General features: G+C 42.4%; 1 protein-coding gene across 2 annotated transcripts in view; it reads left to right on the top strand.

Moving 5' to 3' along the window:
• The window catches only part of Senp2 (SUMO specific peptidase 2), a 47,908-nt gene that overhangs the window by 16,427 nt on the left and 5,614 nt on the right, over nt 1-25,867 (top strand). For both annotated transcript variants that reach the window (XM_050146314.1, XM_050146315.1), the window contains 9 exons: nt 3,929-4,097; nt 6,078-6,178; nt 7,804-7,898; nt 8,418-8,469; nt 11,414-11,474; nt 13,284-13,457; nt 14,401-14,532; nt 16,418-16,621; nt 17,376-17,455. In XM_050146314.1, the coding sequence (XP_050002271.1) occupies nt 3,929-4,097; nt 6,078-6,178; nt 7,804-7,898; nt 8,418-8,469; nt 11,414-11,474; nt 13,284-13,457; nt 14,401-14,532; nt 16,418-16,621; nt 17,376-17,455 (1,068 nt within the window). The remainder of the gene's footprint in view (nt 1-3,928; nt 4,098-6,077; nt 6,179-7,803; nt 7,899-8,417; nt 8,470-11,413; nt 11,475-13,283; nt 13,458-14,400; nt 14,533-16,417; nt 16,622-17,375; nt 17,456-25,867) is intronic.

The raw sequence follows: 25,867 nt of genomic DNA, 5'->3' as shown, positions 1-25,867 counted from the left end.
GCTGGTACACCCTTAATTCCAGTACTTGGGATGCAGAGACAGGAGATCTTGGTCAAGGCCAGCCTAATTTACATAGCCAGTTCCAGCCTAGCCAGGGCTACACAGTGAGTCCCTGTTAGGAGGGAGGGTGGGAGAAGAGAAACTAAAAACCAGGTGCCTCTTAATTTGGGTGAAAGATAGATTGTAAAGCTAGAAGGGAAGATACAAATTGATATAAGAGAATCTTGTATCAGAACATGAAGGAGGGTCTAAAAACTGGTGAAATGCCAGCTTGACTTGGGAAAAAAACTTGATAAGTATTCAGTGGCCAAATAGGGGGCAGTGTAAACATCAAGGTGAATAAAGCTCAACACAGATACCAATGGGTGGGTGTATATTGTAGAAAAGGAAGGTCTTTATAGGAAAATGCTGACTGAACACAGAATGTGTGGGAAGGAATGTATGCCATGTGTAACCATCCCAGCAATGATGGGTGCTGAAGTGTGGGTTTGATAAGGCCTAGGATACTATATCATATCTCCCCCCAAAATCCCTTATTAATTATAAAAGGGGGTGACTTTTTAATAGGGAATCCTGCTGGATACTACCTTAATAAAAAGGTCAAATTGATATGGTTGGTAGTAACACAAAGTGACATCATAGCCTGCAGGTATATTGCACTGAGATAGACATCATCACCTAGCGTAGTGGTCTTCCTGGAGAGAAACTGATCATCTAAACTTACCTGTGAAAATACAGTTTAAGCCGGGCAGTGGTGGCGCATGCCTTTAATCCCAGCACTCTAGAGGCAGAGGCAGGCGGATCTCTGTGAGTTCGAGGCCAGTCTGGTCTACAAGAACTAGTTCCAGGACAGGCTGGTTTCTACAGAGAAACCCTGTCTTGAAAAGCCAAAAAAAAGAAAAGAAAATACAGTTTATTCTGGAATTAAAATATGTTCAACAGAACCACAGGCCTGTACTCTGTAAATAGAGACTGGTCGTTCATTCCCAACCGTCCAGATCCAAATAATCACACAAAAACTATATTAACTAGCTGGGCGGTGGTGGCGCACGCCTTTAATCCCAGCACTCGGGAGGCAGAGGCAGGCGGATCTCTGTGAGTCTACAGAGCTAGTTCCAGGACAGGCTCCAAAGCCACAGAGAAACCCTGTCTCGAAAAAAAAAAAAAAAAAAAACTATATTAACTATAACACTGTTTGGCCAGTAGCTTAGGTGTATTCCTATTGCTCTTACATCTTAAATTAACCCATTTTTATTAACCTATGTATCACCACAAGGCTGTGGCCTACCAGTAAGATTCTGCCATCTGTTTCCTTTGGCAGCCTATTCTCTCTATATATCTCTGTTTGGATTTTCAGCCTGGCTTTACTCTGCTAAACCATTGGCTGAAATAGCTTTATTCATTAACCAATAAAAGCAACACATATACAGAAAGATCCCGCATCAGTACTCTATTCTTAGTAAACAGAATTATCATATGAAAGCACATCAAAGTTCCACAGCAACAAGATGAAGTGTGCAGTCTGGTTGGATTCTACCTTAAGTGCTGTGAAAGAAATTTTAGTAACATTGGAGAAATTGAATTTATTATTTGAGGGCTATTCTTGTTGATGAGATCTCCATACCTAGAAATGAACTTGATTCTCTAGGCATTCAGTTATGCTGTCAGTTTCCCTGTGGTCGTTGTGACATACACCAAACTTAAAGACCGACTTGTTTCCCTCCAGTTTATAATTTTATCTCATTTCTGTTGGTAATTTACAAGGCTCAAAGTACATTGTTTAATTTCGAAGTACCTGAGTATTCCCAGTATCTTTCTGATAGTGATTTCTGGCTAATCCCATTATGGTCCGAGAATATACTTGGCATTAATTTCACTTTAACATTTCAGCTTTGGTCCTACAGTATTATCCATTTGGAGGGTGCTCCACATTGGCGTCAACAGGATGTGTGGTCTGCTACTACTGAATAAAGTGTTCTGTGTTAGGCCCAGATCCGCAAAGTCCCCCAAGAACCAACAAGGAGGCCGAGTTCCATATGTAAAAGCAAAGAGCCTTTATTTTAGACAAGTTTGCAAACTCGGTCTCTCTGTGTGTCCAAAGTATTGGAATAATCGGAGAGCCCCGAGCTCAGTTAGAGTTGGGTTTTTATAGTAGTAAAGGTGGGGTTGAGGGATTTCTAAGGTTCAGGACCCCTGATTGGCTGACATTTGTCTAGGGGTGCCCTGGTGAGTGTGTGCTGGCAGGTGATCCTGTCTACAATGGTTGGAACATTAGGCATTTCCTTTGGATGGTCTGTTTTTGGGTGGTGCCTGGGTAATCTCAGTTTGCGGTCCTTCCTGCCTCCAGGTATTGTCTCAGGGTGAACTACTGAGACTCGGGCCTCCATTAAGCTTGTCCTGGCTGGGTCCTACACTGGCAGGTGATGATGGTTGGAAGTTAAGAACTTCCTTTGGGTGGTCTGCTCCTTTTAAGCTTATCGTGGCTGGCTGAGTCCTGTATTCTGTAGGTGGCGATTAGGCTCAGCTGGCAGATAGTGCTTTATCTAGGTCTGGTCTTTTTTATTGATTGAATGAAGAGTATTGGTGTTTTACACAATTTTGGATCTGTACATTTTCTTTCTGTGCATGTCAGTTTTGCTCTGAGTTTCCTGTCAGTGTTTTGAAGTTCGCTCAATCTGACTGGTACTCTGCAGCATCCGCTTTTGCTTCCTCGGTTATGTGTAGATGTATTTTTTCTGAACCATTTGAGAGGTAGCACTTGCTTGGATTGGATTTCTGCTGTTTTTCTTAAATATTTGAGTTCATTTCTTTAAGGGTGAGGACATTATTTATATAATTATAGGTTATAAAGTTTGGCTTTTTTTTTTTTAATAAGTTTTACTTAAATTTCTCCATTTTAGGTTTTTCCCTGTCCAGGATCAGGATCCAGTTCAGGATTGCATAGTATTTGTTTTCTGTCTTCTACAATGTGCTTTAATCCTGAGCATCTCCTTACCTTCCTTTGTAATGGCATTAGTATGTACATTTAAGAGACTGTGGATGTTTTTAGAGATGGTGCAGTGTTTTTGTAAAAATTGTATTGGGCATGTTGTATCCTTTTCAAAGCACTTACCAAGAACTATGATATCAGTTTGGGCTGCTGGCAGTAACAAGGAGAGAGGCAAGTTTTGTCACCAGCAGAAGTGACACAGCTTTCTTGCTGTATTTAGTTTCTTTATTAATCATTAACCTTTTCCTTCCCTTCCCTCTCCATCCTTTTCCTTCCGGTTTCATTTTTTTTCTTTCCCCTCCCTCTTCCTCTTTCTCCTCTTCCTTCCCTTCCCTCTTTTCCCCCCCCCCCTTTCCTTCCAAGCTTTAGGGATTGAACCCAGGTCCTTGAATATTAGTTGAATATTCTACCACTCATTGATCTACACCCCCAGCCACTCCTGACATACACCTTTTAGAAATTGAGATGGCTCTTGTTACCTTGCCCAACTGGTTTTAGATTTTTGGCTTGAAGCATTTTTAAGCCTCTGAATGGCTAGGACTACAGCGAGCTGCAGTCCCAGCATCTAATTTGCTAGCCTTTAGCTGATATTTCAGTGGTGCACACTGAGTAAAGGAAAAGTAGCTGCTGGGGGAGAGGTATGTGCTGTAGGGAGCTAAATATGGGGTTAAGGTGGAAACCTGGCTGTGAGGAGGAGGGCTTTCATGTGACAGCTCTAGTGACCAGAGCAGACGTCCTGTAATGGAATGCTGGGATATCTGACTCTTACAAGTGATGATTGCTTAAGAGCTAACAGTCTTAAACTAGAACAGCAGAATAATCAGATGACCTAGCAGCCTAAATCTCATCAGTGATATGTTCTCTCTCTCTCTCTCTCTCTCTCTCTCTCTCTCTCTCTCTCTCTCTCTCTCTCTCTCTCTCTCTCCTTTTATTCTTCAGTTACACATTGAAATCAGAAGGCTATAATAGAAGACCAAGTGGTCGTCGCCATAGCAAAAGCAATCCAGAGAGTTCCTTAACATGGAAACCTCAGGAGCAGGGTGTAACAGAGATGGTTTCGGAAGAGGGTGGCAAGGGTGCAAGGCGTCCCCATTGCACAGTGGAGGAGGTAAGCCCTTTCAGCCTGGTATCTTAAAGAAATGTTTTTAATGACTTTTGAGTAATAATTTGTGTACTGTGACATACAATTCAAAAGGTACTGCAGGGGTACAGTGACTATAAGTGTCCCAGCGTCTGTCCCTTTCTGGCCTCCCCAGCCTGCTTTGACTCATAATAAGTACTGTTGTTGTACGGTCAGTACCCGGAGCTACTCTGGACATGCATCTTTGAGTCAGTTTCAGATGTTAAGAAAGGATCCCATTAGGAAGAGATTGCTTTTCAACTTTATTTATTTATTTATTTATTTATTTATTTATTTATTTATTTATTTATTTTTGAGGACATGGTCTCTCTAGAGCCCTGGCTGTCCTGCGATACCCTGTGTAGACCAGGCTGACCTCTTAACTCACAGAAATTTGTCTGTCTTGCTTCCTGAAAGCTGGGATAAAACACGTGCACCGTCGTGCCCTGCCTTACTTACTTTGATGAACTTTAGTAGCTGTGTTCAGTAGAGGTGGTGAAAGATGCTCCGCTCTGCTTTTCCTTCCCTTTCAGAGTGCGGAGTAAGAGGGGGAGATGATAGTCCTTCATTTCTCGACATGGCAGTGTTGAGCATGATTTCTGTCTCTGCTGTTTCCCAATTCCACCCACTGTTTGAATTTGGTGGGTGGTTTGGGAGCTGCTTGGTTCATCAAAGAAATATTTATTCAAGTCCTAGATACTGCACTAGTTTTTAGTAATTCGGGTTGTGAATCCTAGATTTGGCCCCTGCCTTCAGGAGTTTTACATAACTTATAATTTGGCAGACAAGCCAAAGGAATTGTGGGCCAGAGGCCCTCTGTAGAATTTCAGAAGAGAAGCCTGAGTGTTTTAGGAGATCTGAGATATGACTAAGCAGATAGCAGATAAGGTGGTGGGCAGTTAGTCTTAGCAAGGACACGTTTGTTAATTGAGAATAATACATAGCATACAGGGAGAACCTGAGGCCCAAATTTCAGCTCTGGATAAATATATGTCACTGACCAAGATACCCTGTGTGTTTAGGGGGAAGATGCTGACTTCAGTTTTGGACATTGTTTAAAGTGCCCGTGAAACACGCAAGAAGACCTCTCCTGTAGACTCTTGGATATAGGTGATGGGAGTTATGAGAAGAAGGCAGGGTTAGAGACATGTTTCTGAATTTTCTACATATTGTTGTAATTTAGTTCAAGGGAGCTGATAAGAGTATTCAGGGGAAGATGTAGTGTGAGACGAGATATGGGCAGAGCCGTCAGCACTTATGGCAGGCAGAAGAGAGCCTGACGGGCAGTGAAGACTGATTGGAAGCGGTTACTGTCCAGGAAGGCCAGGCGAGGTCTGCTGGGTGAGGTGCACCACAAATTATTAATTAATTAATGTGGCTGCAAGGCCATTGGTGATGTGGACTCTAATTATGAAGTGGATTCTTTCTGTTAATTTCTGGTCAACTCAGCTTTTTTCATCTTAGTTCTGTCAAAGACGCAAATGCCTCCAAGATCTAGCACAGTGGTTCTTAACCTTTCTCATGCTGCGACCCTTTAATAAATAGTTCCTCATGTTGTGGGGACCCCCAACCTTAAAATTAGTTTTTGTTGCTACTTCATAACTGTAATTTTGCGACTGTTGTGAATCGTAATGTAAATATCTGATGTGCAGGTGGTTTTGGGCCACCCCTGTGAAAGGGCTGTTGGGATGAGGACCCATAGGTTGAATGTAAATGAGTGAAGTAGCGTGGAAAGCAAATGGCCTACCTAGAAAAAAACAGTTTTTTTCTAAAGAGGTCAAGATTTTAGATTTTTAAGTTTTTTTTTTTTTTTTTTTTTTTAAAGTTGGTATTTAATTAAAGCAATTTTAAGAACAGTGTTCCCCAAATAAAGTTCATCTGTGGGCTACATCTCACCAGCCAGTGTCTGGTTAAATTTGAATTTAGGCTTCATGAGCTTCTACTCAGCTTGCATACTTTCTTATCCAGGGTGTCCAAAAGGATGAAAGGGAGAAATACCGAAAGTTATTGGAGCGACTTAAAGAAGGTAGTCATGGAAACACTCTCCCTTCCGTATCTTCACATCATAGGTAAGAACTGACGAGTGCTTTCTTAGCATATATCCTTAGTGTGTATCCTTTGCTAACATGTGTCCTTAGCATGTACCTTTCTTCTGTTTCTAGTGAGGTGCTGGCCGTGGAGCTTGTCTGACACTGTAGTGTAGTGGCTTACAAAATGTAGTTTTCTGTTAGCTTTACAGACCTTTGCCTACATGAACTCTTTTTTTTTTTTTTTTTTCTGGGAAGGGGGATGTTTTTGTTGCTCATTATCTAGCACAGGCTGGCCTAGAACTTATAATTCTTCTGCCCCAGCCTCCCACATGCTGAGATTATACCCATTGAAAACCACTTCCAACTCACATGAACTCTTATTCAATCAACTGCCCAGTCTCCTCGACACATGTATCTGTGTCTCTGCCTTTGTCCTAGCTCCTTTCTTCTGTTCCCTTTTTATCTTTTTTTTTTTTTTTTTNCCAAAAGGATGAAAGGGAGAAATACCGAAAGTTATTGGAGCGACTTAAAGAAGGTAGTCATGGAAACACTCTCCCTTCCGTATCTTCACATCATAGGTAAGAACTGACGAGTGCTTTCTTAGCATATATCCTTAGTGTGTATCCTTTGCTAACATGTGTCCTTAGCATGTACCTTTCTTCTGTTTCTAGTGAGGTGCTGGCCGTGGAGCTTGTCTGACACTGTAGTGTAGTGGCTTACAAAATGTAGTTTTCTGTTAGCTTTACAGACCTTTGCCTACATGAACTCTTTTTTTTTTTTTTTTTTCTGGGAAGGGGGATGTTTTTGTTGCTCATTATCTAGCACAGGCTGGCCTAGAACTTATAATTCTTCTGCCCCAGCCTCCCACATGCTGAGATTATACCCATTGAAAACCACTTCCAACTCACATGAACTCTTATTCAATCAACTGCCCAGTCTCCTCGACACATGTATCTGTGTCTCTGCCTTTGTCCTAGCTCCTTTCTTCTGTTCCCTTTTTATCTTTTTTTTTTTTTTTTTTAATTTTTCAAGATAGGGTTTCTCTGTAGCTTTTGGTTCCTGTCCTGGAACTAGCTCTTATAGACCATGCTGACCTCGAACTCAGAGAGATCTGCCTGCCTCTGCCTCCCAAGTGCTGGGATTAATGGCATGCGCCACCACCACCCAGCACCCCTTTTTATCTTCACTCCCTCACAGCTTCTCCTGTATTTCATTTTTCCTTTCTCCTCCCCATACACACACATAGTCTCCGAGGCATCTAGTGATTGCATTTTAGAATCCTCTGCTTAGGAATAAGAGTAAAGTCATAAGAAGTTTGCTTGTTAATTCAACATGCAGGTGATTTGAAAAGATGTACTTTTATCTGGAGGAGTAGGCAGGAAGGTGTAAGCTCAGGATTTCAGTTCGCCTGGTAATTCTAACAAGTGATTGCAAATACACAGAGTCCTCTGAAGTGTGGGACTTCAAGCTGAGTCTCAGGATTGTCTAGCTTATTGAATGCAGAAAGAACAAATTATCATTTGGAAGTTTAACTTTGGTTATTGCACATCATAGGTTTTTGTTGTCGTCCTAATATTAAAGGTTGGAATGTTAGTCCTTTCTCTGTGTGACTAAGGCCTTACCTTTTGTGCCTGAGCTGATCTTTCTCCTTTTGTTTTTCTAAGTTCTCAGAGAAGTCAGATGGACACATTAAAGACCAAAGGCTGGGTGGAGGAGCAGAGTCATGGAGTCAGAACAACCCACTTTGTTCCGAAACAGTGTGAGTTCCAGACTGAGCTCCATCATAAGACATTGACCTTTGCTCATGTGAGCGCATGCTTATAAGGTTGCAAATCGGTACACTATTCAAAGATGCTATACTAAGCTGTAAAGTATTGTCAGACTTCAAGGCATTGGCTAGCACTTACCTGAAGTTTTATTTTAAAAAAGAAAAATGCTATTAAGATTAAATTGATTAATTAGGATTAATGCCTGTATAGTAGTATATTTTGTGAGACTAAAATTAATTTACTTCATATTAACTGTCTTATCTTTCTCTAATACTGTTCACTGAATGTCTTTAGCTTATTGAATGATCTGTTATCAGTTTGTGATCAAGCTTATATTGAAGGAAGAAAAAGTGACATGCATTTTAGAGGTGCTTGTGTGTGCGGCAGCCAGTGGCTTTGGAGTTCACGTTAACACCAGTGCAAACAAATGTGCTGATACTGTGAATCTGACAGTTGACATTCCAGCCTGGGATTGGCAAGTAAAGGATCTTTTCTTTCCATCCCCACAGACAGAGTTGTTGAAACAAGGGGACCTCTCTGTTCAATGAGAAGTGAGAAGAGGTGCGTGGCCCTTTTAATTCTAAGATTTCATTGAGAGTAAGTCTTCTCACAAGTCACATTTATGAATACCCATGAGGAACCGTGGACCTCCTCGGTCTGCTAACTAGTCAGCACTATGAGTAGGTAAATAGTTCTTAAGTCAGACTCTTCCAAACTGCTATCGGCTCGTAGCCACCAGGGCTTAGGGAAAGAAGTGGGTGACATCCCCAGTGGCCGCTGTCTCAGACATAGGAACAGTGAAGGTAGTTCTGCTTTCCTTAGGATTTTGGATGGTTATATCTTTATAGCAGACTTGGCCAGCAGTGGCCAGGGTCCAAATCTGGCTGTCTGGTTTAAGTGAGCCACAGAGGTGAGGAAGTGTGAATGGGCTGCAGAACCCGAAGTTTGTCCCGGGCCTTCCCAGGGAGGCTTGTTGACCACTTTAAGGGAACTTAACTGTTTAGTATTTATAAATTTATAAATTATGTGCCAGGGTGGGTTCTGGCAGGCATAAAGATATCCCCAGAGAGCTCTAAATTGATATATTAATGTGTAAACAGAAATTGTACAGGAAAGTTTTAAAAGTTTGTAAAGTTGACAACTTTTCACAAGGCTAATTGGAATTCCATTTCAGATGAATTGAGTAGGTATTACTGTTTAGATTGATTTTGCCTCAGAGGGTTCAGCCCATTGTGATAGGGTAAGCATGGCAAGGTAATGATAGATCAGAAAGCAGAGGAAGGGAATGCTGGCTTGTAAGCAGCCTCCCAGCTTGCAGTCTCCGGAGTGCTGGTGCTCATATTCAGAGTGGGCTTGTCCCCTCTGTTGAAAAGCCTCTCATAGACACATCCAGTCGTCTAGGTGGCTCTAAATCGAATCATGATTAACCATTGCAAGTTTACCACATGGACAGTACCAAGGTCTTTTACCAACTTGGCAATAGCTAAGCTCCCTTGGACCACAGCTGCTGTGATCTTAAAAGTGTTAGGTGGATGACCATAGGCAGCTCCCTGCAAGGAGGGTACCTTTCTTCTTAAGGCAGGCAGTCTTCAAAATGATTTTTCAGGGCTGGCAAGATGGTTCAGGAGCTTGCCACCAAGTCTGAAGTTTGATCCCCAGAACCCACTGGTAGAGAGAACCAACCTCCCGAGGTTGCCCTCTGATTTACACTGTGTATTGCAGAACTTCTGTCACCCATCCAGTAAAGTGTGAGAGTACCAAGAACAAAGAAACCACTCAATAATAATAAAACAGTAAATAAGACAAGGTCACAGTTTTGTGCTTTAAACCTGTGGCCAGTTTCTTATTTTAAGGAAAAGTACCTGGGGGGACAGGCAGTTGGGGTGAGTTTTAACAGTACTAATCTTTTTAAGTAATTACATCATCCTTGTCCATCCCTTTCGTCCTTTGGCTCTGCATTTTCCTTCCGAGTCTTCTATAAACTTGGCTAAAATCTTCCAGCAGTAACCATGCTACATCTTGGCTGCTAAACTGCCTTTAAAGTTCCTTTGTCACTGCTTCCCCACCCTTCTCTTTTTAAGAGAATGGGCAGGGAGGGGTGTGTGTGTGTGCATGTGGAGGTCAGAGGTGGAGGTGTGTGTGTGTGTATGCGCATGTGGGGGTCAGAGGTGGAGGTGTGTGTGTGTATGCGCATGTGGAGGTCAGAAGTGGAGGTGTGTGTGTGTGTGTGCGCGTGTGGAGGTCAGAGATGGAGGTGTGTGTGTGTGTGTGTGTGTGTGCATGTGCTTGTGGAGGTTAGAGGTGGTGGGCTGTATGTGTGTGCGTGTGGAGGTCAGAGGTGGAGGGCTGTGTGTGTGTGTGTGTGTGGAGGTCAGAGGTGGAGGGCTGTATGTGTGTGTGCATGTGGAGGTCAGAGGTGGAAGGATGTGTGTGTATGTGTGTGTGTGTGCGTGCACGTGTGGAGGTCAGAGGTGGAGGCATTAGATTTTTTTCCTCAGTCATTTTCTACTTTTTTAGACAACGTCTCTAATTGAACCTGGAGCTTATTGCCTGGCTGGCCGGCAAGCCTCAGCCTCCTGTCTCTTCCTCCCTGGAGCTGGGCTATAGCATGTGCTGGTGCACCCAGCTTTTACATGGGTCCAAGACTCAAATTCACTATTTTCCTGACTCATCCACCTCCACAGTCTTTGGATACAGGGTCTTAACTCTGTAAGTAAGCTGACCTCAAGCTCTGATCCTCCTGCCTCTGCCTACTGAGTGTTGAAGTTACAGGCATGTACCACCTCTTCCTATACTTCATCCTCTGTAAAATCACCCTCAGATAAGGTTCCAGATTGCAGCGAAAATAGAGCCATTCTTCACCTTCTAATACCATGGACCCTGTGTGGACCTCATGAGTATGTCTAGTGTCCGTATTTCTGTCGGCATCTGGTCTTCTCAGCACCTGTCAGAATCTCCCGTTCAGCTCTGCTTTTGGCTTTCTGCAGCTTCTCTCTCACCGGTGTCTCTGTTTCCCTGAAGTTTTCTTCAGACTGTTCCAAAATTGTAGGCTCCAGAGAGAGGTCTAGTCCCAGCAGGAACTGCACTTCTCTGGGACCAGTCCTTCATGTTATTTCCTTCCGCTGCCTGCTACAGTGCCCAGTAGAGAGAGACAACCTGAGGGAGGCTTCTGTAGCTCAGTTTCAGAGAGGCCAGTCCTCACGGGGAGGAAAACATTAGCATGGCCCAGTTTATTTACAGCAGGCCAGTGTTCTCAAGACCACTTTTGTTTAGAGATCAGTGAATCCTAATTTCAAAATTAAAAAAAAAAAAAATTAAGACAGGATCTTATTTAGCCCAGGCTAGACACAAATTCATTATGTAGCCTTGAGCAACTGATCTTCCTGCTCTCAGTTCCCTGGGTTCTCGTATTACAGATGTGCACGACTAATAATTCTTATTCTGGAACTACATGTACCGTGTTCAACAGCAGAAGTCTGTAAGTTCTCAATGGTTTCCTTCTCAGGTACTCAAAAGGGAGAGCTGACACAGAGAAGGTGGCGGGGCTCCGATTTGAAAAAGAAGGTGTAAGTTGACGCCCTTGGTAAAGTGTTTGTCAGTTGGTTTTTGGTTTTTCGAGACAGTGTTTCTCTGTGCAGCCCTGGCTGTCCTAGAACTCACTCTGTAGACCAGGCTGGCTTGAACTCAAAGAAATCCACCTGCCTCCCAAGAACTGGGATTAAAGGAGTACGCCACCACCACCCGGCCTACTTTCAGTGTGAGTATTAGAATCATTGTTTCAGTGATCTCTGTAGACATACTCAGGTTTTTAATGATAAAGTCTTTTATTAAACATTTAGTGTCTGATAGAAGTATATTCCCCCCCCACACACACACTTTTGAGACAGGGTCTCACTGTGTAGCCTTCATTGATCTGAAACTTACTATATAGACCATATTGGCCTCAAACTTGTAGAGATCCAGTTGCCTCTGCCTCTAGATTAATTAATTAGAGGTAATTAATTAATTACCTGGGATTACAGGTATGCACGACCACACCCCGACACAGAAATAGATTTACTGAATCTTTGTTACTTATATTTTAGTTACATAGAATTACAAAGTGGTAAGCATTCCCTTATCTTATGTTCTGATGGACTCTTGTGTCTATCACTTGTCACTCACTTAGCCAAAGCAAAGAATGCTGACAGTCTTAGCACTTGGGGAGGCCCAAGTCTAAACAACACGTGAGAGCTGTTGTTTCTGTAAAATGAAGGAGGGAGTGGTCTGCCTGGCAGGCAGCAAGAGCAAAGAATGCTCACTGATCTCTGGAGAATACTGTAGCTCTACTCCAAAGTTCTATTTCTAAACACATTTCCTAACTTGTTTTTTTGTAAGGTGTGGGTTTTGTATATGTAAGGCAAGTGCTCTACCACTGAGCTACATTTTCAATCCCCAGTCCTTGGGGTTTTGTGGAAGCTTCATTATGTATGCATGAGTTAATTAGCAGCCATTAGTGATAGCCTTGCTTTTCTACAATAGATTTTTTTTTTAAATACAGATATGAAATAGAGGACTAGACTGTAGTTCGGTGGTATTTTCTACAATATATTGGTTTTTTTTATACAAATATGAAATAGACTAGACTGTAGTTTAGTAGTAGTGTTTGTTTAGCATGTTAAAGGTCTTAGGTTCCAACTCCAGTACAGAAAGAGGAATAAATAAATTGAAGCAGGTTTAATTAACACAGGCTGACTTTGAATAAGGACAGAAGTAAATTCTTGTGTATAATGCGCTGCAGGCCATACCTCGTGCCTTTCTAAACTATACAGAACTACACATTAGATGGGGATAGGAACTGAAAATGCTTTCCTTCCTGCTCCCCAAGGAATGTGAGTGCTTCAGTTTGCAGTTGACATGCCCCGTGAACCTTTGTTTAACCCTGAAGCTTCCGCTCACCCTTGCCAGGGCATATAGACAGGCTGGGTCTTTTTTATGGTCTAGAGAGTTGCCAGTTCTCCTATTCATTCTCTCTCTGTCTTCAAGTTAGTGCCAGAGTTTCACATTTTTTTTTCTTAATTTTATAGACCTAATTATAAAAAACATCATACACCAAAACTAAGCAGACCCAAAGTCTGTACAGCTCAGTGAACTGCACAGTTAGAAAGGCCACTTGGAGCAGAGGCTGTGAGGCTTCACAGTGATTTCGCACTTTCACTATCGAATCTATTTTTATGCATTTATTCACCACCCAAAACGAAAATCCATGACAGTTAAAACTAGAAAACAATTAGCTTTATGTCTTCTTTCATAACATATACAGTTTTATGTTCCATATGTAGTGTGTGTTGTATGTATAAGAGGAACCAAGTCAATGTTGAAACTCTTTTGGTCAGACAAGGGTTCACCAATTGGAACCTGATCTGTCAGAAGAAGTGTCTGCTCGGCTGCGCCTTGGAAGTGGGAGCAATGGCTTACTCAGGAGAAAAGTGTCCGTGCTTGAAGCGAAGGAAAAGAACTTCCCGAGCCGAGAAAAGGAGAGAAGATCAGATCTCTTTGAGCTTACAGAGGTATGGTTCCTGTGTGGCTCAGCCTGTCTCTAAACTGAAACACATGCTTTGTTTTGAGGAGTTTCTCTAGATAAGGACTGAGTAGATGAAGTTTAAAAACAAAACAAGACCTGGACTCTGGGTCTTCTTATATTGGCTATGTTGATTATTTGTCTGTGTGAAGGTTGCTTGATAGATCAGTTATACTTGGTTTTGGGGGTCTTGGGATTTTTTTTCTTTCATTACTTAGCCCAGGATGGTCTGGATCTCACGGCAGTCCTCTTGCTGCTGCCTCTCAGATGCTGGGCTTACAACCATGTGCTATCACATTGCTGTAACTGATTGGTTTTCTGCCCTTCAGATGTTTTGAGTTTTAAAATGGGCTATCAAGAATGAATGTATTGAACATTTTTAAAATTGCGATTTTCTAAAACAATCTTTTTTCATTGATTACCGTACTTGAATATAGTGAAAAAATAGTAAATAGTAAAGCCATAAAATAACAAAATTGTGTGGCAAGGAAAAAAACAATAATGGTAATATTTTGATTGGGTTCATAAACTAAATATATATTTATCTGCATAATTCACTAAAATAATTAAAGGAAGATATCCTTTATTAAGACTGTTTTGGTTTGCTTTTATATTTTTCTGAGACAGGAGTTCTCTGACTCTTTTAGAACTTGCTCTGTGGACCAGGTTGGCTTGGAACTCACAGAGAGCCACCTGCCTCTGCTTCTTAAGTGCTGGATTAAAGGTGTGCGCCACTGCCACCTGACTTATTAAGACTGTTTTATAGTTGTAAGTTTGAATGTTTTTACACTGCAGTTTTGTAGCTCTTGAATAGTGACTGTTCTCAAAGATCATCAGGTGTTGCTGAGATGAAAGGCATTTTCTCACTCAGGCTTTTGATACCTGCTAGTGGTTTTGTGCTAAATCCATGTCCTCTGGACCTTCTAATTCAGGACATGGAAAAGGAAATCAGTAATGCTCTGGGCCATGGTCCACCAGATGAGATCCTAAGCAGCGCTTTCAAATTGCGAATTACTCGAGGAGATATCCAGACCTTAAAGAACTATCAGTGGCTCAATGATGAGGTCAGTCTCTCTTCCTGCTTTGTCACCTGCTTATAATCAAAGTGACTTCTACCCAGTTAGAAGGGGCTGGGGAAGCAATTTCTGTTCTGCTGCCTTTTCTTTTAGTGCCAGGGATTGGACAGACAAGCAAGTGCTCCACACTAAGCTATAGCCTCTGCCCTCTTGTTTTTCCTCTTGTCTTCTGTTTTGAGACAAGTTTCCACTAAGTTGTCCAGGCTGGCTTTATGTTAAAGAGCTCAGACACACCTTGAACTCTGTTGTGATCCTCCTGCCTCACCTCATCCTCCGGAATAACTGGGTCATAGCTTTCACACAGCCCCAGGTGTTCTTTCTTGTTTTGTTTTTTCATGCTTGAAATTGAACCTAGGCTCTTGTGCAAACACTCTCCCGCTGAGTTATGTATCACTGATTAGTAATATGTAAAGCAAAACATCTCATTTAAAATGTATTGGAGTGGGGGTGGTGGCAAATGCTTTAATACCAGCAGAGGCAGGCAGATTTCTTGAGTTCAGTGCCAGCCTGTTCTACATAGCAAGTTCCAGGCCAGCCAGGGCTACATAGTGAGACCTTGTCTCTACCCTTCTCCCCCACCAGAAAGGGTATTGCCCTCGGTTGGTTCTGATGATTACAAAGCCCAGTCTCGATGCCTACAGCTTTATTATCTGCTGTTGGTACAGTGATGGAGAATGGGTCTGGGCCCTCACACACGGGAAGGGAAGAGGACTGTGGCAATCTCTCCCTTCAGCTTCCTCATAAGAATAGTCTCATCCATGGGTAGAGTGTTCCTGAGTGAATCATTGCCTACTGTCGACACGCTGAGTATTAGATTCTTGTGTAAGTATTTCCGAGAAAGGACAGCAGTTAGGACCCACATTTGGTTCCCAGCACCCACATCCTTTGGCCTAACAGCCTGTAACTCTACCTGCAAAGGATCTCTGTCTCTGGCTTCCATGGGAACCTGCCCTCAGCGTGCATATGCTCATATATACACACATAGTTAAAAATAAACCTTAAAGAATTTTTGATTGATAAGTGTGTTCAAACCATAGCAAATGATAACTATAAAAGTCACTCAGTTTGTTGTCTGTATAACATAGTCCACAAAAGCTGCCTTAGTTCTTACTCCTTTTCAGCTAGCTGTTCTGTCCTCTGTTTTCTCATTTGCTCCTCTTGCTCCATCTCCCTATGTCACAAGCCCAGTTACATGAAAATATGGCTTTTTGTTTTGTTTGTTTTTCAAGACAGGATTTCTTTGTGTTGCTTTGGAGACTGTCCTGGAACTTGCTCTGTAGACCAGGTTGGCCTTGTACTCAAAGAGATCCACCTGCTTCTGCCTCTGCTGGGATTAAAGGTGTGCATCACCACCCAGCAATACTGTCATTTGTAAATGTAATGTAAGTGTAAATTTGCTTATTATGAAGTTTTTGAAAAATACTTTATATTTGAAAAAATTATTGTTCAAAGGTTTCATAAATATTTTGGCACTTTCCTTCCAGGAAATATAACCAAATTGAGGGATATTTTGGATGTAGTGCTATAGTTAATAGTTCATTTTCTGCATAACAGTTGCATATGCCTTTTTATTATTGCATAGAAATGTGATTCATGTGCTTCAAAATTATAGTCACATGACTTGCTGGTTTTCATTTAGGGAGATGATCCAGTACTAGAAATTGAATCCAGTGTCTTGCATGTACTGGGCTGTTGAGTTCAATCCATAGCCCTTTATTCTTCCTTGTCTTGCTCATTTGTACTGAACAGTTGTTTTCTGACTTCTTGCATGGACTGTCTTTTCCCTAAGCATCTCACTTCCTGATTCAGGTAGCAGTTTAATTTTGTAATGTATTTGCCATGTTCCAAATTTTAATTTTTTGGTATTTTACAGGTCATTAATTTTTACATGAATCTTTTAGTGGAAAGGAGTAAAAAGCAAGGCTATCCAGCACTTCATGCATTCAGTACGTTCTTCTATCCTAAATTAAAGTCTGGGGGTTACCAAGCAGTGAAAAGATGGACCAAAGGGGTAAATCTCTTTGAACAAGAGCTTGTTCTGGTACCTATTCATCGGAAGGTGCATTGGAGCCTTGTGGTGAGTTGAGAAGGTTAATTGTTGGAGCTTGGTTATAGATTCCTCCTTCTCTTCTTCTCTTTCCCCTTCTCTCTTCTCTCTCCCTCACTTTCCTTCTTTCTCTGACCACCTCTTCTCCTCTCTTTCCTCCTGCCCCCTTCCTTCTCCCTTTTTCTCTGTTCCCATGTCTTTCCTTTCTTGTCTTAGGGATCAATTCCTGAACCTTGCACATGCTAAAAAAGGATTGTACTGCTATTGTACCCCAGTTGCAGCAAAGGCTGCTGTCACTCCTCCAGTGAGAAAGGCCAGCTCTGTAGAGTCCTTTTTCTAGGTGTTCACTTGTTCAGCTTCGGAAGCTACAGGCATGCTTTAGAAGGAGCTCTGATTCTATCAGGAAAGGTGCAGGGGGAAGTCCCATGCTAGGAGGATTACTGGTGCCTTTGTATAGGAATTGAAGTTTGTCCTATTTATCTCAAACTGTGTGTGTTTTACAACTTCAAGTAAAAGTTCTGAAATCTGTTCATATTGCTACATATGTTAAAAAGTTTTAAATGTTCTTATTTTTAGAAATGAAATCATACTACTATTAATGCTTACATGTTTCTGGCATGGTGTGGTACTGGCATAGTAGCACATGTCGAGATCCCAGTATGTAGGAGGCTGGGGGAGGAGAATCTGGAGTTCAGGCTGGGCTACATAGTGAGACTTTATCTCAGTAAAAATCAAATAGCAGAAAAGGATGTCTGCCTGAGAATTTTTGCCTTTTCCCATATAGGTGATGGACCTAAGAAAAAAGTGTCTTAAGTATCTGGATTCTATGGGACAGAAAGGCCACAGGATCTGTGAGATTCTTCTGTAAGTATGGTCTGAAAGTCTCGCTGCTGTGCTGTCTTTCCTCCACTGGATCTCTCTTCTGTTCAACACTAGGGCGCTCTGGGTGGCTGTCTTAATGCAGTTATGAAGTAGTGTGTCATGATATGAAGTGCTTCTCTTCAGGGCTCTGTCACGTCCACCTTGTTGTCTAAACTAACTTAGGAGCTTATCTTGGCTGAGAGTTTCTGTTTGCGAGATCGTGGAGGGCAACTTTAGGCGATTCGGTGTAAGACATATTCTCCACAATCCTGACTGGAATCAGATTTCCTTGAAATTAGAATTCTGGGTATTCTGAAATACTCGGGGAGTCTTGGCCTGCAGTTCTAGAGTCAACTTATAACTGTATTTTCTGAGAGTGGAACTCGATTCATAGAACTCAGGGATATTTTTTAAATAAAATGTGTGCTTTGTGTAGGCAAATATTCCAAATTCAATAGTCTCCATTGTCATCAGGTGTCGTCCAGGTGAGCATCAACAAGACAGGCAGTGCAGAACCAACCTGTGTGGACCGTGCTTTGTCCCAAAGGATGAAAGTTCCTCTGTTTTCCCGTGTTTCAGGAACCTCCTTTGTATTGTTATTTTTGCCTCTAGAGGTCATTATTAAGGAAAATAATTGTTACCTGGACACAAGTATTCTGCTAATAGGACAGCAAGTACATATAGATGGGTGGTATAGAGCAGGGCTTCTTAAATAGTCCCCACTTCCCTTTTCACTTGAGAAATTTCTGTGTGGCTCTAGGTACATAAAATGGTATACAATCAAACATTTTTTAATAAAAAGTGGGTCCTGGGGATTAAACTTAAGTGGTTAGGGTTGGCATCAAGCATCTTTACCAGCTGAGCCATCTTGCTGACCCCAATTTTCTTCCCCACAAGACAGAGTTTCTTTTTGTAGCCTTGACTGTCCTGGAACTCTCTCTGTAGACCAGGCTGGCCTTGAACTCACACAGATCTAGCTCTCTCTGACTTGTGAGTGCTGAGATTGACGCACAAATAGCAGTTTTTAAAATCAGACATTCTAACATGATACAACCCAGAGATATCTTTGAATACTTTTATGCTGGGTAGAAAAATAGTAAAAGTCTGTTTTCTATAGTTAGACAAGTTTGTTTCTATAGGAGCAAAAAACTGTACAGTTAAAAAAACAGTGGAATTGCTAATGTACGGGAGTCTTGTGTCTGAGGTGAGGCGTGTCAGTCAGCATTGGTTGGTGGTTGGTGGTGTGATGGAACAGTCAGTGTATAGTATGCTTGTGGTTTCTTGAGAACCAAGGCTGTAGTGAAACGGCTGCTGCTGCTGCTGCTGCTGATGCAGCATGGGTCCAAACTGCCCAAACACTGCATTAGTTCATAATATCATAGTATAAACTATTTCATCACACATTTGATTATGGCTGTTGAACATTGAGAAACCTTCTGCTGTGGCCATAGTTCTGTGACTGTCATCTTTAGTCACGTGGCTCCATATCATGTTGTAACCAACACTTTAGAAATTCAGGGGTGTATATTGTGAATGGTACCAGATTTCCTCATGCTACTTAGAGCAGTGTGCAGTCTAAAAATTATGAAATGCTTATTTCTAGAATTTTCCATTTTATATTCTTGGATTGAGGTAACTGAAAGCACAGAAAGTAAGACCTTGGAGAAGAGAGACTCCATTAGTAATTGCTAGAAACCTCCCTTAAAAGCATAGCTCCAGGGTGGAGAGATGGCTCAGAGGTTAAGAGCATTCATTGCTCTTCCAGAGGTCCTGAGTTCAATTCCCAGCAAACACATGGTGACTCACAACCATCTGTAATGAGATCTGGTGTGCAGGCATACATGGAGAACACTGTATACATAACAAATCTTTTCTTTTTTTTTTTTTTTGTGGAACATACACACATGCAGGCAAAATGGCAATGCACATAAAATAAAAATATATCTTTGGGGCTAGAGTGATGGCTCAATGGATTCATAAGCATTTGCTCTTATAGAGGACCCAGGCTTGGTTCCCAGTCCCCAAAAGGCAGCTCACAACCACATGTAACTCCATTTCCAGGACTCTCATATCCTTTTCTGGCCTCAATGGGCACAAGGTATATACAGACACACTGTCAAAACACTCACTCAGACACAGAAAATAAAACTAAACAGTGTGTGTTGTGTGTGTGTTGGGGGTGGGGGGGATTAGCAATGTCCAGGAACCTTTCAAAGATAGGAAGGTAAATACAATAAAATATTAACAACCAATTTGTGCTGGCCACAACTTTTGGATACATGGCTTTCTTCTGGAACATGGGATATCTACTGGGGGTGGGTGGGGTGGCACTACACCTTTAAGAACACCAATTATCCCAATAATTGCTCTTTGTAAACTGAATATAGCTTATTTGTTCATCCTTACTAACGTTAAAAGCAGGGGCTACATTTGCTGTAGTTGTCAAAGGTAAAGATTCAACTGTGGGGTTGTCACTGCTGTGACAACCACCATGACCAAAACCAACTTGGGGAACATACACAAGAAAGAAAGGGGTTTCTTTAGCTTATACTTCCACGTTGTAGGCCATCACCGATCTAGAAGAACTCAAACAGTGAGGGATCTGGAGGAAGGAGCTGACGCAGAGGCCATGGAGGGGCACTATCTACCAGCTTACGCTACACAGCTTGCTCAGTCTGCTTTCTTATAGAACCCAGGACTACTACATCAGGGAAGGCACTACCCACAATTGGCTGGGTCCTCACTTATCAATCATTAATTAATAAAATGCCCTATCTCATGGAGGCACTTTCTTAATGGTTCTTTCCTCGTTGCTAACTTTAGCTTGTGTCATGTTGATGTGCTTTGCATGTACAACCAATCAGCACAATGAACTAGTTATGCTTGGGGGGCGGGGCACCCGAGACAGGGTTCCTGAACGGTCCTGGAACTCACTCTGTAGACCAGGCTGGTCTCGAACTTGCTGAGATCCACATGCCTCTGCCTCTGAAGTGCTGGGATTAAAGACTGCCAGAGGAGCTATGCTATCTTTTTTTTTTTTTTTTAATTTTATGTGACTTGGTGTTTGCATGTCTGTATGAGGGTGTCGGATACCGTGAAACTGGAACCATGGACAGTTATAAATTGCCATGAGGGTGCTGGGAATTGAGCCTGGATCAAATGGAAGAGCAGTCAGTGCTCTTAACTACTAAGCCATCTATCTCTCCACAGCCCCCTTGTTTGTGATATTTGTCTCTTTCCATTAGGAGAAAAATTTAATTCCCCACTGTAAGAGTGCCTAATACTAAGGATTAAACTTATTGTTAGCTGGGTCTGGTGGTGCATGGGAGGCAGATCTCAGTGAGTTCAAGGCCAGCCTGGTCTACAGAGTAAGTTCCAGGACAGCCAGAGCTACACAGAGAAACCCTGTCTCAAAAAACAAGTAAATAAAAAAGACTTATTTGCGGCCAGGCATGGTAGCTCATGCCTTTAATCCTAATTTGGGAGATTGAGACAGGAGGCTCTTGGATTGGAGGCAGTCTGGACTTTTGTACAAATAGAAAAGATTTTTTCTTTTTGTTGGACTCATATAGAAGGCTATAAAGCATTAAGACACCTAGAATTCTTACCTCCTGAAAGCAATTTCAACCCTGTTGGGGACAGTGTTATTCCAGTTGAGAATCTGCATCATAGTCCTGCATAATTTTATTCTATATTCAAGTTAGAAGGTCTGGTTTGTAGAATTTGAGGACTTTGAGATTAAAATTGAGGTTAAAATTAATTACTTATAGTGCTTAAGAATATATCTCCTGAGGCAGAGAGATAGCTCAGTGGTTAAAATCACTTGTTCTTACAAAGGTCCCTGATTCGGTTCCCAGCATCCACATGGTGGCCCACAACTCTCTGTAACTCCAGTTTTGGGGATCCAGTGCCCTCTTCTGGCCTCAGTGGCAGTAGACACACATGATACACATAAATACATACAGGCGAACACTCATACACAAATACTTTTTAAAATCTTTATAGCCTGTTGTGGTGGACACACTGTAATACCAGCACTTGGGATACAGAGGCACAGGGATCTCTGAGTTCAAGGCCAGCCTCATCAACACAGTAAGACCATGTCTTAAAAACAAAAAACAAAAATACATCTCCCAAGAATAAGGAATCTCTTCTATAACTGCAGTGATATTACCCATGCTTAGGAAGTTATATATCAGTAAAGTCATTTTTAGTGAATGTTCGTGTATGTATGGCTACACATAGGAACTGGTGTCTGTGTGACACAGCCCAAGTGTCCTCATAAGCATCATCTGCCTGCTTTGAGACAGGCTCTCTAATTGGCCTGGAGCTCTCCGATTAGGCTAGACTGGCTGGACATCACAACCCATGGCTCCTCCTGTGTTTGCTTCTTGGTGCTAGGATTACAGGCACACATGCCCATGCCACACATTTTCTAAACACAGGCCCAGGAGCCAGGAGCTCAGACGTGTACTTAATGTCTCTTTAGCCTCCTTGAATTTAAAACTGTTTTCTTGCCTTAAAGAAGGCGTTTCACGACTGTGACTTTTCTAGTCCAGTCTACTTTGTTTCTTAATTTCAAGTGAGAAAAGGCAAATTGTACAGTGAGTTAGCTTATTGTTGACAAGGCCAGGTTTTTTCCTATAGAGTATCTTTTATTCTTTGCTGATTTATGAGTGTAAATGATTTGTCTTGCTCATATCCTTTGAAAACTCCTCCCAGGCATTCCCAACATGCTCCTTTCAGAGCCCCTGCCCTTCTCATAGGTTCTTTCAAGTCTCCTGAATTCTACAGATAACTCCAAATTAAACACACAGATATAAAAATTAAAAGCTAGTATTCACATGTGTGAGAAGGGCATACAGTGTTTGAGCCTATGTGATCTCACTTACTGTAACTTCTTTAGTCCCATCCATTTTCCTGTGAATTTCCTGATTTCATTTGTCCTTGCCGTGGAGTAAAATCCCATTGTGTATGTCATCAGTTATGGACACATGTGCTGATTCCACTTCGTGGCCATTGTGAAGAGTGCGGCGAACTCCCTGGCCAGCAGGAAAGAACAGCCACCAGACGAGGATTCTTCTCAAATCACGCTTTATTGGAGCCTCTTGGTTGAAGGGAGAGCAGAAAGTGAGGGGCCCCGAGCTCTGAGCTGTAGCTGCTTATATAGGGAGTCTGCCTAGCAACCTTTGATATTTTGATACCTTAACTGCTTTTCTGGAGACCCACCGGCAGAAAAGAAAGCAGGAGAACATCCCTGTCAATTACAGACCACAAGGAAGTTCCCCTGCCGGTCAGGGGGAGGGTGGGCAGCTAGATCACAACAACTCCTCCTGTTTTCTAGTGGAAGAACTGCAACCTTTATTATGGTATCAAGCGAGGCCGGGGCCAAATGCCATCTTGTAATGGCAGCCATTCAAATCGGCTCCCAGCAGAAGAGAGCAGCAGTGAACATGAATGTGCAGGCTTCTCCTAGGATAGAGAGTCCTTAGGGTACACATCTCAGGAGTGGTATAGCTGGGACACATGGAAGTTGTATGTGTAGCCATCTGAGAACCCTCCACACTCACGTCCATAGTGGCTACACCAATTTACCTTTCCACCAACCGAGGATTTCCCTGCATCCACACCAGGATGTGTTGTCATTTGTCTTCCCATAGCCGTTCTGACTGGTGAGGTCACAGAGTAGTTTTAATAATGTTGAACACTTCCTACATGCATACTAGCCATCGTCCTCTTTTGAGAATTCTCTGTTCGGTACCATTGTAATAGTTGGTTTTTCTCAATGTGTAGTTCCGAATTCCATGTATATTCCAGAAACTGGTCCTCTGAGGAGTTTTCTCTCATTCTGGAGGCTGTTTTCCACTTAATTGATGGCTTCCTTTCCTGTACAGAAGCTTTTTAGTTTCATAGAGCACACTTGTGGATGATGGGCCTTATTTCTAAGCCTCAGACTCCTATTTCAATAGTCTTTACCTTTGCCCCCAGTGTACCCCTTTCTCCCCTAGCAGTTTCAGAGTTTCAGGTCTTAGATTGAGGCCCTGGATCCATTTGGAAGTGATTTTTGTGCAGGTTGAGAGATACAAGAATTTGGGTTGGGTTTTTGCAGGGGAGGGTAGTTAGCCAATTTTCCCATTACCAATTGTTGAAAACAGCTGTCTTTTCTGTGTGTTTTGGGCATCTTTGTGAAAACTCAAGGTGCATGGCCTTACATCTGGTTCCCTGTTGTACCCTTTCATCTGTTATCATCCTTGAATGTGTTTGTAATCATCGTCTTGAGGTCTGGGGTTGTCACTGACACCGTTACTGAATAGTCAGTCATTTCTACAGGACTGATGCTTGTCTCTTTCCCTGTTCCTTGGTACTGCGTTGGGATTTACACAGCTGGTGTTATTTCTTTGCGTGCTTGTTTTTTTCTTTATTATTATTAACTTAAATCTTTTGCTATTGTTTGTTTTTGTTGGTGTGGTTTTTGGTTTTGGAGAGTTTTTTTTTTTTTTGTCATGTTTGTTTGTTTGTTGAGACCAAATCTGTCTACATAACCCCAACTGCCCTGGAACTATCTTCGCATTGAACTCACAGAGATCCTCCTGCCTCTACCTTCCAATTGCTGGGATTAAAGGCCTACGCCTTCACACCAAGCTGCTTTCTTTTTTCTAATCAGCTATATTCTTTTAGCTGAAGTATTGGCAGTGTTGAGGTGGGACTTGGGTGTGGTAATGAGTGTGTAGTTCAGAAAATAGCTCCTCAGTCCGGGAGTCCGGGTGCCTACTGTGAGTTCCATCTTATCCCCTGAGGAGATGAGCTAGGAGGACAGCCACAGCTGTTTGCTGTTCCCACCGTGCAGTTGTCATGCTCACCTTATATCATGGACCCTTAGACTCCAGTAGCTCTACAGGGAAACAACCAAGGACAATGTGGAGTGTTTGCAGATCTTAGTTAATCAGATTGATGAGAGAGAAGTAAGGTGGGGAAGTAGAAGGATTGAATATTAGATGGACTTTGAAGTAAAAAGAAACCAAGGTGGGTAAAATAAAAAGGAAGGGAGTGTTGGTGTACTATTGGGGTCCACAGATTTTAGAGAGCATTAAAACTATAGAATATTATAGACAATAAAAGAGGAGGGGATGGGGCTGGAGAGATGGCTCAGTGGTTAAGAGCTTTGCCTGTTCTTCCAAAGGTTCTGAGTTCAATTCCCAGCAACCACATGTGCTCATAACCATCTTTAATGAGATTTGGTGCCCTCTTCTGGCCTGCAGGGATACATGTAGGCAGAACACTGAATACATAATAAATAAATAAATAAATCTTTTTAAAAAGGAGGGGATATGGCTAAGAAAAGAGGGGGAGTGTATGAAACACAGTAGAAGAAAACAGTGTGGGTGGGGAGATCCTGGAGAGACGGCTCAGTCGTTGAGAATACTGGCTGCTCCTCCAGAGGACCCAGGTTCAGTTCCCAGAACCCACATGGCAGCTCACAACTGTCTGTACATGTAAGCTCTGACACCCTCACACAGACATGCATGCAGGCAAAACACTGGTGCACATTTTAAAAAAAACTTTAAAAATATTTATTTATTTTATTTATTTATTATGTATACAATATTCTTTCTGCTTGTATGCCTGAAGGCCAGAAGAGGGCACCAGGCCTCATTACAGATGGTTGTGAGCCACCATGTGGTTGCTAGAAATTGAACTCAGGACCTTTGGAAGATCAGGCAGTGCTCTTAACCGCTGAGCCATCTCTCCAGCCCCCTACATAAAAAATTTTAAAAAGTGTCTTCTGGTAAACCAGGTGGAGAAACATAGTCCTAAAACCTCAGCAAACAAAAGCAAAACCATCCTGAGACATGCATGCCAGAGTTGAAATTGAACCATAGAAAATAAGAGGTAAAAGTAATACCCATGGATTGAATTGCTCACAGCGGCGCTGAATCGAAAGGTGAAGTCCTCAGATTTTGCTGGCTCCAGTTAAAGTTCCCTGTGGTGCTGCTGTGTGGACGAGTGGGCACTGCTGCGGGGAACTATTGTCTCTGTAGCTTCACTGTACTTGGGGTTCTGGCCTGTGAAGGAGTAGAGGTAGCAGGTCCTTTCTGGTAGTTCCCTTGAACCCCTGCACCCCACCATGGCCTTTCCTTGTGCTGCAGGTCTGTGCAGCCCTTTCCTGCAGCCTCTGCTGCTCCCTCCTGGGCTGCTTCATTAGACAGGCCACACACCTATTGGAGAGGGCTTCCAGCTGGGCTCTGCAGCATAGCGGTCCTGCCTGCTTCCCTGTCCAGCTCTTCCTGGTTTAAAGAGTTCCTTACCAACCTTGTCTCTTTCAGATTAAGGTAGTGCTCTTGTTTGAGCACTGGGTTTGTTCTGTTACATACCCAGACTTCCCTCAAACTTGGACTCCTGCCTCAGCCTCTGGAG

Source organism: Alexandromys fortis, unplaced genomic scaffold (genome assembly GCF_014885135.2).
Source record: "Alexandromys fortis isolate MF-2015 unplaced genomic scaffold, M_Fortis_MF-2015_v1.1 scaffold_56, whole genome shotgun sequence".
Lineage (NCBI taxonomy): Eukaryota > Metazoa > Chordata > Mammalia > Rodentia > Cricetidae > Alexandromys > Alexandromys fortis.
Note: the sequence above shows the minus strand (reverse complement) of the source record. Positions and strands in the feature narration are given on the sequence as shown.